At 35.0% G+C, this 18,346-nt stretch overlaps 1 protein-coding gene across 33 annotated transcripts in view; it reads left to right on the top strand.

Moving 5' to 3' along the window:
- The window catches only part of DLG1 (discs large MAGUK scaffold protein 1), a 276,519-nt gene that overhangs the window by 165,165 nt on the left and 93,008 nt on the right, over window positions 1–18,346 (top strand). For all 33 annotated transcript variants that reach the window (XM_045502494.1, XM_045502504.1, XM_045502493.1 and 30 more), the window contains 4 exons: window positions 5,902–5,952; window positions 9,024–9,148; window positions 11,408–11,577; window positions 12,545–12,681. In XM_045502494.1, coding sequence (XP_045358450.1) covers window positions 5,902–5,952; window positions 9,024–9,148; window positions 11,408–11,577; window positions 12,545–12,681 — 483 coding nt within the window. The remainder of the gene's footprint in view (window positions 1–5,901; window positions 5,953–9,023; window positions 9,149–11,407; window positions 11,578–12,544; window positions 12,682–18,346) is intronic.

The raw sequence follows: 18,346 nt of genomic DNA, 5'->3' as shown, positions 1-18,346 counted from the left end.
TTTGGTAGTTTTCTTACATACTAAAAGCTTCACTTTTTCGATATATATTGTGTAATTGATAACTGTAATATTTTTAAATCAGCCTAAATGCTGCTCTTCATTATTTAGTAAAATCTTAATGTAAATTCTTTTGGGGTTAATACTTTGTATTTAGTTATGTTAATTCTTCATTAGGAAGAACATTTTCTTCTTCCCAATACATTCTTATTTTTAGATTCTTACCTTGTAATAGTTTAGACTTTGAAGTTTTTAATTGAAATTACATATTAATAGGAACTATGAGTCACATGAATACTGATAGATAAAATCTTGACTTTCAGTATCTTATAGTTAGAAAGGAATTACTGAGTTGAACCTACACAACAAGGAATTAGTAAATTAAGCCTCCTTTTAAATCTTCCTTTGGAGAACTCTTATACTGACTATGTAACAGGATTTGTCTGTCCTGTTTGGATATATCGGTGTAGGCTGATGAGAAAATTAAAATCTTTGGGTCTGTAAGGGACTGAGGATATCTATGTTACAATTTTTCCTCTGCCTCTTTATGGCATATATGTACCCATAATTAAAGCAAATTATATTAAAAAGAAAAAAATTATACAACTTAATAATAAGTGCTATTCCAATATACTAGCAGTAACTAGTTGGAAATAAGTCCATTAACTCTGTCAATAAAATATGAAATACCTAACAATCAGCTTAACAGGAAATTATAGAGCTTGTAGTAAGAAAACTATAAAACTTTGCTGATGGCATAAAAGAATACCTAGGTAAACAGAGAATAGCTCTTATTGCTGAGCAGGAAGATAACACAGAGATCATCATTTTCCCCAGATGAATCTGTAAATTTGATATAGTACCAGTAATAGTTCCCAAAATGAGAGTGTGTTCGGGTGCGGGGAAGGAGGTGGGAAAGGAAGGGAGAAGGGGTGAGAGAAAAAGAAAGGAAGAACTTTAAAATTTAGTTTCTCTGTTGCACTAACCACATTTTAAGTTCTTAGTAACTATATGTGTGTAGTAACTACTGTATTGGACAAGGCAGATTATAAAATATTTTATCACAGAAACTGGACAGTGCTGATGTATAGAAAAGTAAAAACTCAAAAATAGCCAAGTAAAATTTAAAATAAAAGTAACTGTGAGAGATTTCCCTACCAAATAATAAAACATTATAAAACACCATGAATTAAAGCAGCATTGTTCTGGTCCAAAACCAGATAGATCAATGGAATACAATTTGCCTTTGATATATGTTGTATAATCTTATTTTTCTTTTGTGGCCAGGTGTTTTTTAGATTAGTTGCTCTTGATTACAGCTCTGTAGGGGTTTTTTTTTTTTTTTTGCATATATGTTAGAATTTTTTTTTTAATATTTATGAATTTACCAGCTGTTCTTAAATGTCTTTGCTATTTGTGCCTTCCAACCAGACTGCTGCCATAATTTGTTCACCAGTTTACTTTTCTCCATTTGCTCTCCATTTTTATTTTATACTACTATATTTCCTTTTCTGGAAAATCTGTTAAACCTACTTGATGCTCAGAAACTTGAAAGAATATTTCTCATTGCTTAGTACAGCATTCAAGACCTTTCACAGTCAGACCCCGGTCGACTTCTAGTTTCTGCTCCAGCTTTGACCACCTACAGAAGCCTATTTTGTTGATAAGAATAAATTCAAAACCTAGAAAATATTAGCAATGACAGTTCTCAGGAACTATTCTAAGTCTACTCTTATATTTTTAAAGAAGAAAAAAACTATTTTGTTAATAATATATTTACTTTGCCTGAAGATTGATCTCTCTCATTTTGTTCCCATGTTACCTCTCACCCTATCCTGTTAATTGAGAGTAATAAACCTTATATAATAATATAAATATTAGGCAAGCATTTCTTTCCTACTGGAAAAGAGGAAATTTTACCTTTTGTAAAATTACAAAAAAGAAGGCTAAGCAAACCAACCATTTTGTAGTTTTGCTGGAAAACATATTGCTATTGAAAATATTAGACCACCATTGCTTTTTTTACTTTTATTGTCAATGAGGTGGTACTTACAAAGTAATTTTTGGCTTTGGTAATGTACTCGGAATTTTGAAGCCCAGTTTGAATATGTGTAATGTTGTATCGAATTGTCTCTATATATGAAATAGCAGTTTTAAGTTATTGAGGCTTTAGAAATAAAGTCATTTGGGGTCCATATTGTCTAGTCACTTTTCACCTTTTTATGATCACTCTTATCTAGCTAGAATCCTCACTAGATATCAATGACTTAGCATTAAATTAAGCACGAAGTACATTTACCATATGTTTACCTTTTGAGAAGGCTTAATGGTAAAAATATCAAATTTCTTAAAGCAGAAATCATAAGGTCACAATATAGGAATTTTACTTACTGACATCAAAAGGGCCATATAAGCACACTTATGTTGAAATGTTTTCCAGAATAAAATTTCAGAGTGTTTAGAAATAAATGAACAAAAATAGAGCTCAGTGTAGCAGTGCTGGGATTTGGCCAAAGCCATATGCTGAGGAAAATGTATTACCTTTAATGGATGAGTTGGGGCACCTGGATGGCTCAGTCAGTTGAGCAGCTGACTTCGGCTCAGGTCATGATCTCATGGTTGGTGGTTTTGAGCCCCGTGTCGGGCTCTGTGCTGACAGCTCAGAGCCTGGTGCCTGCTTTGGATTCTGTGTCTCCCTCTCTCTGTTCCTCCCCTGCTTGCACTCTCTCTCTCTCTAAAATAAATACTAAAAATAGAAGAGTAATCAGCATAAATGAAATAGGCGTTCAGCTCAAGAAGCTTTAAAGAAAGAATAAAGAATTGATTAAAAAAAAAAGTAATAGCATAGAATGTGATAGATTAATCAGTAATATTAAAGCCTCTTTGATAAAGACTGAGACTTTTAGCAAGAAAATAAAGACTATACAGATAACCTCTAGAGTAAGAAAAATGGTGTAGCTGCAAATACGAGTTTTTTTTGTTTGCTTGTTTTTTACTCATAAAAAAGGACTTCCGGAGCACCTGGGTGGCTCTGTTGGTTGAGCGTCAGGCTGCACACTGAGCATGGTGCCTGCTTAAGATTTTCTGTCTCCCTCTGTCTCTGCCCCCTCCCTCATGCTTTCTCTCTCTCTAAGATAGATAGATAGAATGAACTTCTAGTCAAGTTGGTAGGATGTGTATATGTATATGTATATGTATAAGCCTCCTGCATTCTAGATGCCTAGAAATCTGTTAGGAGGTGGGAGTGGGAGGCCAGTAAACTATCCCCTAAACTGAGAAGGCACTTTGAGACCAAAAAATGAAGCACACCACTCCTTAGACTTTACACAGTTTTTTATTTGCATGGCTGTCGGGTGGTCAACAGCCTATGGCAGCTGCATGGCTATTCTCTGCAACGTCTGGACCTTAGTTCATAGATTTTATAGAGCAGTGGGACTTGCAGAAGGGCATTGTAGTGGGGCACCTGGCTGGCTCAGTTGGAAGAGGATACAACTCTTGATCTCGAGGTTGTGAGTTCAAGCCTCACATTGGGTGTAGAGATTATTTAAATCAATAAACTTTTTAAAAAATGGCTTAAAGAAAGAAGGGCATTGCAGTGAGATCAGAGGAGGGTTCACATGCACCTAATTGACTACAAACTTTAATTAGATTTTGTGGTGCCACCTGTGCATCAGGGAGGGGAAAGACTATATTATCTCAATAGATTCGTGGGAGGCCAAAGCAAACCTCATCCTGGCCTTGGCAGGCATTCCTAAGGTATGTATCTTAATTTCCAAAGGGTCCAGAACTCACAACACTGAGAGGTCATCAAGTGAACATGAACAAGATGGTGGGCCAAAGGTGGAGGCAGTATTTTCAGCACTCCGACAAAATCTGAGATTAAAAAAAAAATTATATGTGTAACATATAACATAATCTCATAAACATAATCTCAAAAACAAGAAGAAAAACTCTTTAGGTGAGAAAAAGAGGAAACAGTAGCAATTGGGCTTGAATCCATTATAGCCATGAGAACCCAAAAAGGTAGAAGAGATGAGTTTCAAAAGCCCTCAAGAAAAAAACTCCTAGGACCTAAACTGGACCTGAATTAAGTGTTACTTTCTTACAGTATGGTGAAGAAAACAAAGTAGTTTACAAAAGACTTCATTATTCTGTTGTTTCATTATTCTATTGCTGTTTAACAAACCACCCTGAAACTTAGTGGCTAAAAAATAATTCATTATTTCTTATGAATTTCTGGGTTAACTGGAAGGTTCTTCCACTTTATATTGGTTGGGGTACTGGAAAAGGCTGGAAGATCCAAAATAGTCTCATTCACATGACTGGCAGTTGATGCTTGTTACTAGTTAGGAGTGCAGCTGGGGCTTTTGGCCAAGGGCCTCAATTCTCCTTCATTGGAATCTTTTCATATGCTATTTGAGCTTCCTCACATAATAGCTCCTGAGTTCTAAGCAAGTGCATTCTAAGACAAAGGTAAATATTACACAGCATCATTTGTGCCATATTCTTTATAACAAAGCTCATCTAGGAACTGCCTAGATTGAATGGAAGGAGAACTAGATGACATCTCTTGATGGTAGGATGGTTTAGTCATGTTGCAAAAGAGCATGGAGGATGGAGGATGGGAGGCATCTAGAGAAATGCAGTTTATCACAATCCCTATTTGACTTGCTCGGGTATTTTGCGCAGCCTCATCCCATCAGAAATGTTAGAGCAAGGCTTGAACCAAAATTAATCTGATTACAAGGACCATTCACCCTTCACCAGTGACCCTCTCTCTGTGGAAATTCATCCTGGAGGGAGTAGGGAATAAATTGGAAGGAATAAGATAAAGTGCTTGGTCTATAAGATGTAAGCAAGAACGCTTGGGTGGCTCAGTCAGTTGAGCATCCAACTTTGGCTCAGGTCATGATCTCACATTTCATGGGTTCGAGCCCTGTGTCAGGCTCTGTGCTGACGGCTCAGAGCCTGGAGCCTGCTTCAGATTCTGTGTCTACCTCTGTCTCTCTCTGCCCCTCCCCTGCTTGTTTGTTCTTTCTTCTTCTTCTCCTTCTCCTTCTCCTTCTCCTTCTCCTTCTCCTTCTCCTTCTCCTTCTCCTCTCTCCCTCTCTCAAAAATAATAATAATAATATTAAAAAAAGATATAAACAAGGGCTTGAATGGGACATCAAATTTAGACATGAAATACGTAAGTGAAATTTGTGACAACACTAAAGTAACAGATGCAGAGGTGGTAACTTGCAAGATATATAAAGGAAAGAGTAATAAGTTTTTCAAATTTGATGGTATGTAATGCTCATGAAGAGGTGAGTTATGTATATTAGGAATGAAGCTAAATGATAGATTGGGGTCACTTCATACAGAGCCTTGTATTTGAGTTTCTGAAAGTTTTAGAGGGAGTATGTTACTAGACATGGGCTCCGAAAAGATCCATCTGTGTAAAACACATTAGAATGATTTGGGGAGTGGAGAATACTAATCCAAGAGATTGGGTAGATTACACTGGCAGTAATCCAGAAGAAATTAACAAAGGCTTGTACCAAGGTAGTAGAGATGACAATGAAGAGGTGATTGTTTTCAGAAAAATTGAAGTGAATGAGTAAGAATTAGTAGCTGATTAGATGTGTGGATCAAGGCAGTGAAAAGAGTTGGAGTTCCATAATACTAAAAGCTGTACATACCCTTTCAGTATTTGAAGTTATAATATCATAAATGTCAACTCATTAATCACATTTGTACTCTTCCAGTCTTTGAAATTTTTACCTAAAATCATTACAGTAAAGCCAAATTATTTGATTACTATCATATTTAACAGGTTTGCATTAATAAATCATGCAAAAATTATGTCCTGACATTTCCAATTTTATACTCTAAATTTCTGTGCTACTTCTTTTTCCTCATTAGGTTAATGGCACTGATGCAGATTATGAATATGAAGAAATCACACTTGAAAGGGTAAAAACTTAATTATCTTAAGTTTCTTATGCATAAATCTGTTGCTTTAAGGAATTCTTTAAATATACTGCTCTTTCATATAGAATTAAAAGGAAAAGATCTTTTAAAAACAGAACTGTGTAATATTAGTTTCTTTTATAAATTCACGTATTATTAAATTAGCCATGGTGTTTTTAGAACATGTTGCCTTTTTTTAATAACCTCTTTTTAAAAAAATAAGCTTTTTATTTAAAATAGTTTTAGATTTACAGAAAAGTTATACCAAGAGTTTCCATTTATCCAGGCCTCAGTTTTGCTTATTGTTAATGTCTTACATTACTAAAATACATTTGCTTCAAGTAATGAGTCATATTGATGCATTATTATTAACTAAAGTCTATATTTGGATTTCCTTAGTTTTTATGTTTTTCTCATTCAGAATCCCTTCCAGAATACCACATTACATTTAGTTATCATGTCTCCTTTAGGCTCCTGTAGTCTAACAGTTTCTCAGATGTTTCTGTTTCTAAATTTTACATTTATTTATTTTTCATATAAAACATTGTTGATTTTAAGTATTTAGCATCCTAGTAATGTGGTTATTGTTATCAGTTTTCTTTTTTAGCAAAAAGAAAAAATAGCCATAGTTCTAATGGACAAGATCCTATCGAAAGTTTATGAACTCTCCCAGTCAGAAAATAACTTAAGGTTATGAGTTAGATGTGTAAATTTTCTTGAAACATTTACTCCTTAACAGTATCTGCAGTCAAGTGGTGCCTGGGTGGCTCAGTCGGTTAAGCGTCCAACTTAGTGGATGCGAGGTGATCTTGCAGTTTGTAAGTTTGAGCCTTGCATCGGGTTCTGTGCTGACAGCTCAGATCCTGGAACCTGCTTCGGATTCTGTGTCTCCCTCTCTCTCTGCCCCTTCCCTGTTTTGCGTTGTCTCTCTCACGCGCACACTTCCTCTCTTCTCTCTCTCTCTCTCTCTCTCTCTCTCTCTCTCACACACACACACACACACACAAAGATAAACATTAAAAAAAAGAAGATCTTCAGTTAATTGATGGCTATATTTTGGTAATACCACCTTGTCTGACCAGCATTTTGGGGAAATAAAGTGTTTTACAAAAGTAAATTTCCTAAGTAGCTGAGTGTATGTATATTTCAAACTAAAATCCTAGATAATTAGATTTGCTTATTTCAAGCCAGAGTGAAAACACTCTGAGTGCAAATAGACCTAAAAGGGTCTTTTTACATGTGTACTAGATTACAGGTACCACTACCTGAATTTGGATTACCTGTTCAAGTAAGATGGATGAGTAACTCTCAAGTAAGCATAGTATTAATGTATTATACATATTTTAATATGGTATTTATTTGGTGTTTTTCCACCTTACTTGAGATATAATTGACATATAATTCTAACTTTTTTATCTTACTCATTTTCCATCCTTTCCCGTGCCTTTTAAATTTAGTTAAGACTGTACTTTGTTTTTTCACTCACTAAAACACTTGAGTATCAGGAATTGGAGAGGTGTTATTAAAAGATACAAACTTGCAACTAGAAGATGAATTAAGTTCTGGAGATCTCATGCACAGCATAGTGATTATAGTCAATAAGACTGTATTGCGTACTTAAAAATTGCTAAGAGACTAGACCGTAAATGTTCTTATTACAGAAAGAAATGACCGTTAAGTGGCATGACAGAGATGTTAGTTAAAGCAATGGTTATAATCATATTGCGGTATATAAATATGTCAGATCAACACATTTTACACCTTAAATTTACACAATGTTATGTGTAAATTATACCTGTTTTTGAAAAAGCAAATTAAAAAAAAAGAACTTGATTACCTGGGTGACTTGGTAACCTCATACAACCTATTGATACTATTATTGATATTCTAGCAACTCTTAAAAGAGTTTACACTGAAAAAAAAATTAAAACAGAATTGTAGGACACATAATAGAAGGTATGTTTAAGCTGTTCAATATTAACGGTTAAGTAATCAGTTCAGATATATCTGCTGTTTGAGTTGCCTGAAAGCCAGAGTTAGAACATTAAAAAGCAAAAACAAAAAAACATTTTTTAAATACCACTGCTTAGAACAATTGTCCTTTAAGACTTTTTGGTAGCAGTAGAAACTTTTCTTCAAAGAAATTATTCAGAAATATAGTATGTAAAACAAGTAAAAAGCCCTGCTTTGGCAAAATTGACTTTGTTGTCAGGAAAGCTCACCCATTTGATTTCTCATGTTGGGCTTTCAGTATTAAAAAATATCTTTTGCTATTTGTGTGTCTTGGCTAAACATGTCAGGGATGGGGGAGTGGGACATGTCAAGGATGATGACTTAGCAGATACAGTTTGGTCATTTTAAAATAAGCTGATGGCAAGGTTAGCAGAAGAAAAACACCATTCCCTGCCCCATTTTTTTAAAGCTGAAATAATGTTAGTTTTACCTATCCAGAAATAATTGCAGCAGCAAGATCACATCAGTTTTTTACTCTTAGAGAAATTTGCCTTACCAAACATGAGTGGATACATTCTAAAAGAAAGAGACCTAATAGCAATACCTCTGCAGAAGGGTGACTTATCCTAGTACAAATTGCCCACACTTTTAAAGAAAGAACCATAGACTAGACTCCAAAAGTACTCAGTACCTACTTAGAAGTAATACCTTTGAATTCTTTTTTTTTTTTTTAATGTTTATTTTTTGAGAGACAGAAACAGAGCATGAGCAGGGGAGGGGCAGAGAGAGGGAGACACAGAATCCGAAGCAGGCTCCAGGCTCTGAGCTGTCAGCACAGAGCCCGACACGGGGCTCAAACCCACAAACCGTGAGATCATGACCTGAGCTGAAGTTGGATGTTTAACCGACTGAGCCACGTAGGTGCCCCTACCTTTGAATTCTTCGTAGAGACAAAGGAGTTTTACTTATATTTCTTAATTTAGAATCTTCATATTTCCTGCCTATATACTTTTATGTGTGTTCCTTGTGTCGGTACAGTTTCTAGGTCCTATAATGACAGGAACCTACCAATAAAGGTAATTCTTATTCAGGCTCAAATTTTTTTTTTCCTTTATCCCCAGGGAAATTCAGGGCTTGGTTTCAGCATTGCAGGAGGTACGGACAACCCACACATTGGAGATGACTCAAGTATTTTCATTACCAAAATTATTGCAGGGGGAGCAGCTGCCCAAGATGGAAGATTACGGTATGTTTTGCATTTTATGTTGTGATGCTGAACATACTTTGTATATTTTTCTTAAAGCAAATTGAACAAGGCATCAATACAAATAAACAGTATCATAATAACCAATATAAGTAGATGCTCAAATAACAAATGAATGAGATAATTATGCTCTAACCATTGTTTCCCTCTTTTCATTCAGGAATTTAGTTTCTCTGATATTGTAACACTTTGAATAATAAATTTGATGGTTTTAAATGTGAACAAATTCATAGAAATTGTAGAATTCCTTTTGTATTTTTATTTTTTATTACTTTTTTAATGTTTGTTTATTTTTGAGAGGGAGGGAGACAGAGTGTAAGTGGGGGAGGGGCAGAGAAAGAGGGAGACAGAATCTGAAGCAGGCTCCAGCCTCCAAGCTGTCAGCACAGAGCCCAACGCAGGGCTCAAACCCACACACCGTGAGATCATGACCTCAGCTGAAGTTAGACACTTAACCAACTGAGCCATCGAGGCACCCCATTCCCTTCGTATTTTTAAATACATTCACAAACTGTTTTCCATTATTTTCTGGTGGGAAATATGTATATAAACTTAGTTAGGATACAAGAGATGATATATACCTGAGTTTGTATCCCATACCACAAAAAGTAAAGATTATGCAAGTTTTAAGTATCTTAATATGTTTTCTTAATTGAATGAATGAAAGTAATATTGGGTAATATAGGGTGCTTGTTTGAATTTGTTTAAATTTAGTGTTCCATTGTAGAAGATATCTTTAGCATATTTTGTTATTTCCTTAGGCCATAGATTATGGCACTTTTCGTATTCCCTTGTTTGTTGGTTTTTATTTGTATGGTGACAGTCTGAAGTTTTAGGACTAAGGATTTTATATGATCTGTTAAAAACATCTGTTTTTGGGGGTGCTTTGGTGACTCAGTTGAGTGTGTGACTTTTGATTTAGGCTCAAGTCCTAATCCCAGGGTTGTGAGATGGAGCCCCAGGCTCGATACATGGAGCTTGCTTAAAATTCGTTCCTGTGTGTGTATGTGCACATACGTGCTCTCTTTCTGTCTCTTTCTTTCTTTCAAGAAAAAAAACAAAAAACAAACAAAAAAATTCATTTAAGGCTGTTGGTACCTTATGCACCTCTTGTTTCTTAACTTCTCACTGGATACAACAGGTGATGTATTAATGAAATTAGTTAGATATAAAATTAATAATTTGACCATTCATGTAAACATAAACATTTATTTCCCAATTCTGTTATTGGCCTTTTGTTTGTGCTTTTATGAAAATTAATATGTCCCATTTGTTTCACTAAAGAACATCCCTTTAATACTAACTCTAACCTGTCACTGTCTTTGCATACAAAATTTCTTTACTCTGAAGAAAGCTAATTACATAGAAGATTATCAGGATCAATTTTAGTATTTCAGTTGTGTTTTGTTCTCCTTCTCTGCCCAATTTCAGATGATTTTTTTTCCCCTAATGGAATGCTATACAATTTAAACTGAGACCAGAGCTGGGGGGAAAAGTTAGAATTAGAAACAAATCAAACTTTAAAGAAATATATTACTGTGTCAAATTAAAATAAATTATTTATATGAGAAGCCTTTTAATTAAATGGTATAGTCTTTAGCTTCACAATAAATTTCAAGAAATGACTTTTTCTTAAATGCAGTGTCTAGGTTGACAAAGCAATCAAAAATTATTTTTTGATAAATCAGTGAATTGATCTCAGTTTTGCCACCACTGTCTTTTTGATCTTAAACTATTCAGTCTGAACCTCAGTTTTCTTTTGAGTCACAGCTGTCTCAGTCATTTTCGAGGTGACCTTGGAAAAATTATTTAAACTCTTTGTGCCTCAGTTTCTCTGTCTGTGAAGTGGAGATACAAATATGTATCTACCTTACAGGTTGTAGTAAGGGTTAAAACACTACAAGTACTTGGCACCAGCTCAGTTCTAAATAAATATTTGCTGTTTTTGTAAAGTATCTTAATTTTTACACTTAATAAGCATACAAGAACCACACAGATTGCAGCTGTCATTATAATATTTTTGTGTGATAATCTCTTATTTGCACTGTTTCTTTTGTTGGCCCTTGGAAAGTATTTATGTGAGTGTTTGATACAGTGGAATCTAACATGCAGTTTATTTGTATATTTTTTTCTCTAGTAAATAATTCTCTTTACCTTAAAAATTAAAATAACAAAAATTATTGAAGTTAAAATTTGATATTTTAATATTATTTATCTTTAATATTTTGGGTTTTTTCTCAGGGTCAATGACTGTATATTGCGAGTGAATGAAGTAGATGTTCGTGATGTGACACATAGCAAAGCAGTTGAAGCATTGAAAGAAGCAGGGTCTATTGTACGCTTGTACGTGAAACGACGGAAACCAGTATCAGAAAAAATAATGGAAATAAAGCTCATTAAAGGTCCTAAAGGTATGAAATAACCAAACGTAGATTATTAAGTAAGAAATCTCTGAGATAAATGTAACTAAGAAGTTATTTGTGACACCCATTCTAAGATTAACAGAACTGGTAATCTACAGAATGTGTGTGAATTTGTAGAATTTCTGTATTATTTCTGCTGATTTTTGTCTTAAGTAGAATTCTACTTAAACACTTGGAAGTCCTGTATAGTGTTGGTATTAACTTGTAATCTTCAATCTACAAAGTATATTAAATGCAGATACACAGGCTAAATTAAAAGAAGAAACTATATATCATTAGCTGTTTTATCTGCAATGAGGACGGTTATATGTGATTTCTGAGTTTTGAAAACATTGATGGGATTGAGGAAAAATGAAATATGGATTCTAATTTGTAGCTTTGTGGAAGAAGTGGTATTCCAAAAAATGAAAAAAGGAATAGAAAGCTACAGATTTGTCTGGTATTAAAGCTATGGATGGGATTTATGAATTACAGAAATTCTTTATCTCAAATTAATTCATAGAATATTGGAAAAAGAACAAAATTATCCACATTTCGGAAGCTTATTCGTTCTGCCCACCACACTTTTATTATTTTTCTCAATTGTTTTAATCTTGTGAAGGTATTAAAAATGTTAGAAGCACAATCATGATGGGAACAAAAGGAAATAATTTTGTAGTGCCTTTTTGAACTAACAAACAAATGCATTTACGAAAAGATTTTAAGAAGTAACAGGAGTGGGTGGACTAAAAAACTTATTTATAACTATAGGAACACCTATATATATAATTGTCCCCTGACTACAAAGCAAATACGTAGGATTTTAAAAGTACACAAGTAGATTCTTTTGTGTTTAAAAAAAAAAAAAAGAAAAATTAGTGTGATGAGATTATCCTCATCTAGTTTTCAGCCATTTCTTTCTGGACTTAAATTCACATTAAATGATGAAATTTCAAAACTAGTATTTTTCAAACAGGTCTTGGGTTCAGCATTGCTGGAGGTGTTGGAAATCAACATATTCCTGGGGATAATAGCATCTATGTAACCAAAATCATTGAAGGAGGTGCAGCACATAAAGATGGTAAACTTCAGATTGGAGATAAACTTTTAGCAGTGAGTATAAGAAATCTGTTATTTTAAAAATAATTTTGATGTCAATAAGATAAAAACAGAGGGAGACGCCCCATAAGAGACTCTTAAATACAGAGAACAAACTGAGGGTTGCTTGTGGGGGTGTTGGGTGGGGGGGGATGGGCTAAATGTGTGATGGGCATTAATTAAGGAGGACACTTGCTGGGATGAGCACTGGGTATCATATGTTAAGTGATGAATCACTAAACTCTATGCCTGAAATCATTATTACATTATATGTTAACTAGCTTGGATTTAAATTTTTAAAAATAATAATCATTTTGATGTCTTTTTTTGGGAGGGGGTGGGGGCAGATCAGAATTTCTACTTGCCAAAATGTTTAAACAAATTTTTACTCTCATTTTTTCACTCATTTAAATGAGTGAATACTGATCTTGCTTTAATCAAAACCTGAAAAATGATTCTTGGTATTATCCTTATTTACCATTTCATTTTTCTCTACCAGCTTCCTTCTCTTTTTCTTTTATTAATTTTTTTCTCATTTCCTTCTCTTTTTTTGTTAAAGGGTTAGGGACTTGAATGCACAGAATTTCTTAAACACAGTGTCATCCCTCATGTGTGACTTTCCTTTTTCCCTTTTATTTTAACTTATTTTATTTATAGTATAATGAAAACTGCTGAAGTCATTACCCAGCCCAAAACTACAATACCAACAATTTGTGTGTCTCATTCCTTTGCTTTTTAAAAATTGTTTAATCATATACATATGCCTAAATATTTTAATACTAATTTGTTCTGAAAAAAAATTTTAAGGCTATTGCGCTGTATGTAGTCTTTTAATACTTTTTTTACTCACTATTGGTTTACTGAGACTTATCCATATTATTGCCTGGAGATAAAATTTGTTAATTTCACCTCTATATAATACTCTTTTCTGGGACTATGCTACAGTTTATTTCTCTGATCTTCTTCAATAAATGTCCCATGTTCCCTAGAAAAACAAAACCTGAAGAAAAGCTGCGTGCTTAGGTTTTTGGGAGAGGCGTAATCAAAGCTAGAGTGAATCAAAATGAAAGGTGAGGCAGGGAATGAGGGAAAGTCAATACAAGACACTGTGTTTCTGAGCTGTCCATAAATTCGTAAGAAAATGTAGCTAATTGCTTATCATGCAGGACAGTCTTTCAGGCAGGTGTTGTGGGACTATTAAACCTTAGATCCAGCCATCCAGGGAAAAGAAAGGATTTATCTCCTGTCTCTTGTTAGGTACAGTCTACCCCATGAGTGGTAACTATCCCAAATTTCTGGACTGTTACTCACCTCCTGTGGGCAAGTGCTTGGGAAACCAGCTCCCATACTCTCCATAGCGTAGTACTTCCTCTGAAGCCAGAAGGGGTGGAAAAAACCAGAGCCTCGGTGATCTAGACAGATCGGACACAGGCTTTTGACATGTTACAGCTCTCTATGAACACATCAGCCATGCCCATACCCAAGTCCAAGTGCAGCCCTTACTCTAGAAGAGATTGAAAGAGCTGGTAATGGCAGGAGATGAGGTGAGAATAGCAGTAACTAGGACTCTCCAGTAAGCACGTGGCCAAGGCCTAGTGGGCAGGTAGGCTCAGGCGAATCTGAAAAAGACACATAAACTAGGTCTGGTATAGTGGTGAGTTAGGTTATTTCCTTTTTTTTTTTTTTTTTTTTTTTTTTTGTATTCTGGATAATTCTCCTAGGGAAAGCTGCTGTGTGTTCTGGTGAACATGTACATATAAGAGTTTTCACTTAACTGTTTACCTAAGCATGGGATTTAATGGTCATGGGATATCATCTTAGTAACACTGTAGCAAAAACATATTGTTTTCCAAAGTGGTTATAAAAATATACACTTCTGGGACACCTAGCTGGCTCAGTTTGTAGAGTATGCACCTCTTGATCGTGGGGTTGTGAGTTCAAGCCCCATGTTGGGTATAGAGATTACTTAAATAAATGAATCTTTTTGAAAAAATTTAATATTCCTAAGCAATATATAAATGATTCTTTTGCTGTACATGCTGTCCTGTACTGCTTATTGCTGCAGCAAAGAGATAGACTGATTGTTTTCAAGTTTATTTTTTTTGTTGGTTTTTTTTGTTTTTTTGTTGTTGTTGTTGTTGTTTTTGAAGTTTATAATGGGGAAGAGGAAAGAGCTCACTTTGAACTACTCTTCTGCACACACACACACCAGTTCAAAACAGCCTGCTTTCTCCACTGAGTTTCTCATTTATGCTTTTTAATTTCTTAAGTATTGTGTTTTCCTTTATGGTTTTTCCAGAATCAGTTTTGGTGATTGAGAAGGCAGCAATTTATGTGGACTTAGCATTTAGTCAGGTTTTGGTTGTCATAATTCCACTAAATTATCAAATTCTTAGTTCTCATTTTAATTGACATTAGACACACCTTCCTCCTTCTTCAGACACTTTTTCCATTGTGCTTAACAGTTACCCTCTTTCTTGGTATTCCTCTTATCTCACTGGTCACTCCTCCTCATTCTCCCTTTTGGTGCATCTTCTCCCTAAACGTCGAAGTGTCCTTGTACATTTTTTCTTCCTATTGATAGGTGGTCAAATAACTTACTGAGTCTCATTGCACATGGTAGGGATAAGTATTGTTTTCTGAGCTTCAGTTTTCTTTTTATACACATGCACTTAAATTTTGTGCTTGGCTGAAATAAAAAAAATTTTTTTAACAGTGGTTCTTGGCTAAACAGTTCAAAAGCTCTAAAAGATGTCATCTAGTCTCTTTGTATGTCTCAAGAGTCATCTCAAATTTAATGTATCTAAGAATGAACTTCTGAGTTTCATCCTATACACCACCCTCCACCCCTAAATCCTGTTCTTGCACATTCTTCACATCTCTTGAAATAGGAACTTTATCCTTCTATTTGCCCAGGTCTAAAACTTCAGGATCATTCTCCTTTCATACTCCATCTTGAATCCCTTAGCAAATCTTGTCAGCTCTTTTATCAGTTATCTAATGTTGCTTAGGAAACACAAAAATTAGTGGCTAAAATAACAACAATAATTATTTATTTGCTTACACTTCTATAATTTGAGAAGGGTTTAGCCAGGACAGCCTGTCTCTGTTCCACATAATGTCTCCTGTCAACTAGGGCCAGGAATGCACTTCCAAGTTCACTCACATATGGCAGACAAGTTGGTGTTGGCTGTCATCTGGGAGCTCATCTGGGACTATTAGCCAGTGGCCTCTCCACATGGCTAAATTGGGCTTCTCACAGGATAGTGATCAGGTTCCAAGATGGATGTATCAAAAAGACAAACTCCGGTGTATGGCATTCATCAATCCTCTCTTGGCATCTCAACTATTAATGTCTCATTGACTAAAGCTAGTTACATGGCCAAGCAAGGTTCACTGTAGGAAGGGATTTTACAAGGGTGTGAATACCAAGATATGTGGCTCATTGCCAGCCACCAAAAGAACAGTATACCATAGCTGTATATTTCAAAATGCAGGCAATCTTTCTTCACTGTACATGGTAGTGTGGGACTATAAAAATGACCATGTGGCTGAAACCTTGCAAAGCCATATTAATAATCTGTGGCAAAAGTTAATGATATGTTATCTTTAAAAATTTTTCTTAAAACATTAAGAACTGTCCTATCAATTATACAGGTGCAAATTAGGGAAATGAAAAATATATGAAAATGAGTATTTGTTTAGTACATTATAATTTTAAAACATTGGAAACAGTGTTTTTCTTTGCAAAAACAAAAAACAAAAACAAAAAAAACACAAAATTACCAAAAAGAGGAGCAGTCTAAACCTAAAGCTAGCGGAAGGAAGGAAAAAATAAAGATTAGAGCCGGAGTTAATGAAATAGGGAATAGGAAAACCAGAGAGAAGATAAAACCAAAACTCAGTTGTTTGGAAAGGTGAACAAAATTGACAAACCTTAGACTGATCAAGAAAAAAAAGAAGACTCAAATTTCCAAGAGTAGGAAAAAAAGAGGGGACTTGAGGAAATACTTTTATTTATAAACATTTGTATGACAACATATTAAATACCTTAGATGAAATGGACAAATGTATAGAAAGACACAATTACCACTTTTAGTCAGACTGTACTGAAGAGTCTAACCAGGGAAATAAAAAGACATTCAGATTGGGAAGGAGAAAGTAAAACTATATTTGTAGATTACCTATGTAGAAAATCCTGGGACACCTGCATGGCTCAGTTGGTTAAGGGTCCAACTTAGGCTCGGGTCATGATCTCACGATTTGTGAGTTTGAGCGCCACGTGGGCTCTCTGCCCCTCCACCACTCATGCGTACTCTGTGTCTCTCAAAAATAAATAAACATTAAAAAAATCGTAAGGAACCTACTGATAGAACTAATAAGTTTAGCAAGGTTGCAGGATATACCTCACTACTTAAAAATCAATTCTGTTTCCTAAAAATCAGTTGTTTTGGAATGCCTGGGTGGCTCAGTTCGTTAAGCGTCTGACTTTGGCTCAAGTCATGATCTCTCAGTTTATGGGTTCAAGCCCCCTGTCGGGCTCTGTGCTGACAGCTCAGAGCCTGGACCCAGCTTCAGATTCTGTCTGTCTGTCTGTCTCTGCCCTTCCTCCGCTTGCACGCTGTCTCTCTCAAAAGTAAACAAACATTAAAAAAAATTAAATCAGTTCTGTTTCTATAACAGAAGATAGATGAATGCTTAATAAATAAATGAAAAAAATCAACTTGACTATTAAACAGTGGAAGTGAAAATTTAAATAATGATGTAAAAATTGATGTTTTTATTTAGTTTTGAGAGAGAGAGACAGAATCCAAAGCAGGCTCCAGGCTCCGAGCTGTCAGTACAGAGCCCGACGCAGGGCTCAAACTCAAGTACCATGAGATCATGACCTGAGCTGAAGTCAGACACTCAACCAGCTGAGCCACCCAGGCACGCCAAAACATGCTTTTTTATAAATTGATACTGTTTAATGTTGGCAAAGGCCTGAGTAGATGGGTATGACATTTTCATATTCTGTGGTAGTGGTATAAATTTACTAAATCCATTTATTTAGAACAGTTTAAAATATCTGTTAATACTGGGATGGCTTAATAAATTATGATACAACCAACAATGGTATAATGTGCAGCATTTTTTTTAAATGAGGGAATTCTGTGTGTCCTAACATGGAAAGATCTCTAAGATACCTTATATTAAAAATCCAGTTGCAGAATAAAAACTTTAATATAGTCTCATTTTCTTTAAAAAAAAAATCTAGGGGCGCCTGGGTGGCTTGGTTGGTTAAGCGTCTGACTTCAGCTCAGGTCATGATCTCACGGTCTGTGAGTTTGAGCCCCGCGTCGGGCTCTGTGCTGACTGCTCAGAGCCTGGAGCCTGTTTCAGATTCTGTGTCTCCCTTTCTCTCTGCCCCTCCCCTGTTCATGCTCTGTCTCTCTCTGTCTCAAAAATAAATAAACGTTAAAAAAAAATTTTAAAAAAAATCTAAAATATACCCCCATATGTTCACAAATACCTAACAGTAAAAAGTAGATTAGGTTCGGGGATTGGGAGGAATAGGGGCTGGAATTAAGATTGGCTATTCCATTAACATACATAAACAATTTCCTGATATGATAGACAAAAATATATAGGTTTTCTTTTCACAGACCTTTATGTTCCTTAAATCACTCTTGCTTTGTAT

This window comes from Leopardus geoffroyi, chromosome C2, assembly GCF_018350155.1.
Source record: "Leopardus geoffroyi isolate Oge1 chromosome C2, O.geoffroyi_Oge1_pat1.0, whole genome shotgun sequence".
NCBI lineage: Eukaryota > Metazoa > Chordata > Mammalia > Carnivora > Felidae > Leopardus > Leopardus geoffroyi.
The sequence above is the reverse complement of the archived record's forward strand: the minus strand, read 5'-3'. Positions and strand labels throughout refer to the sequence as shown.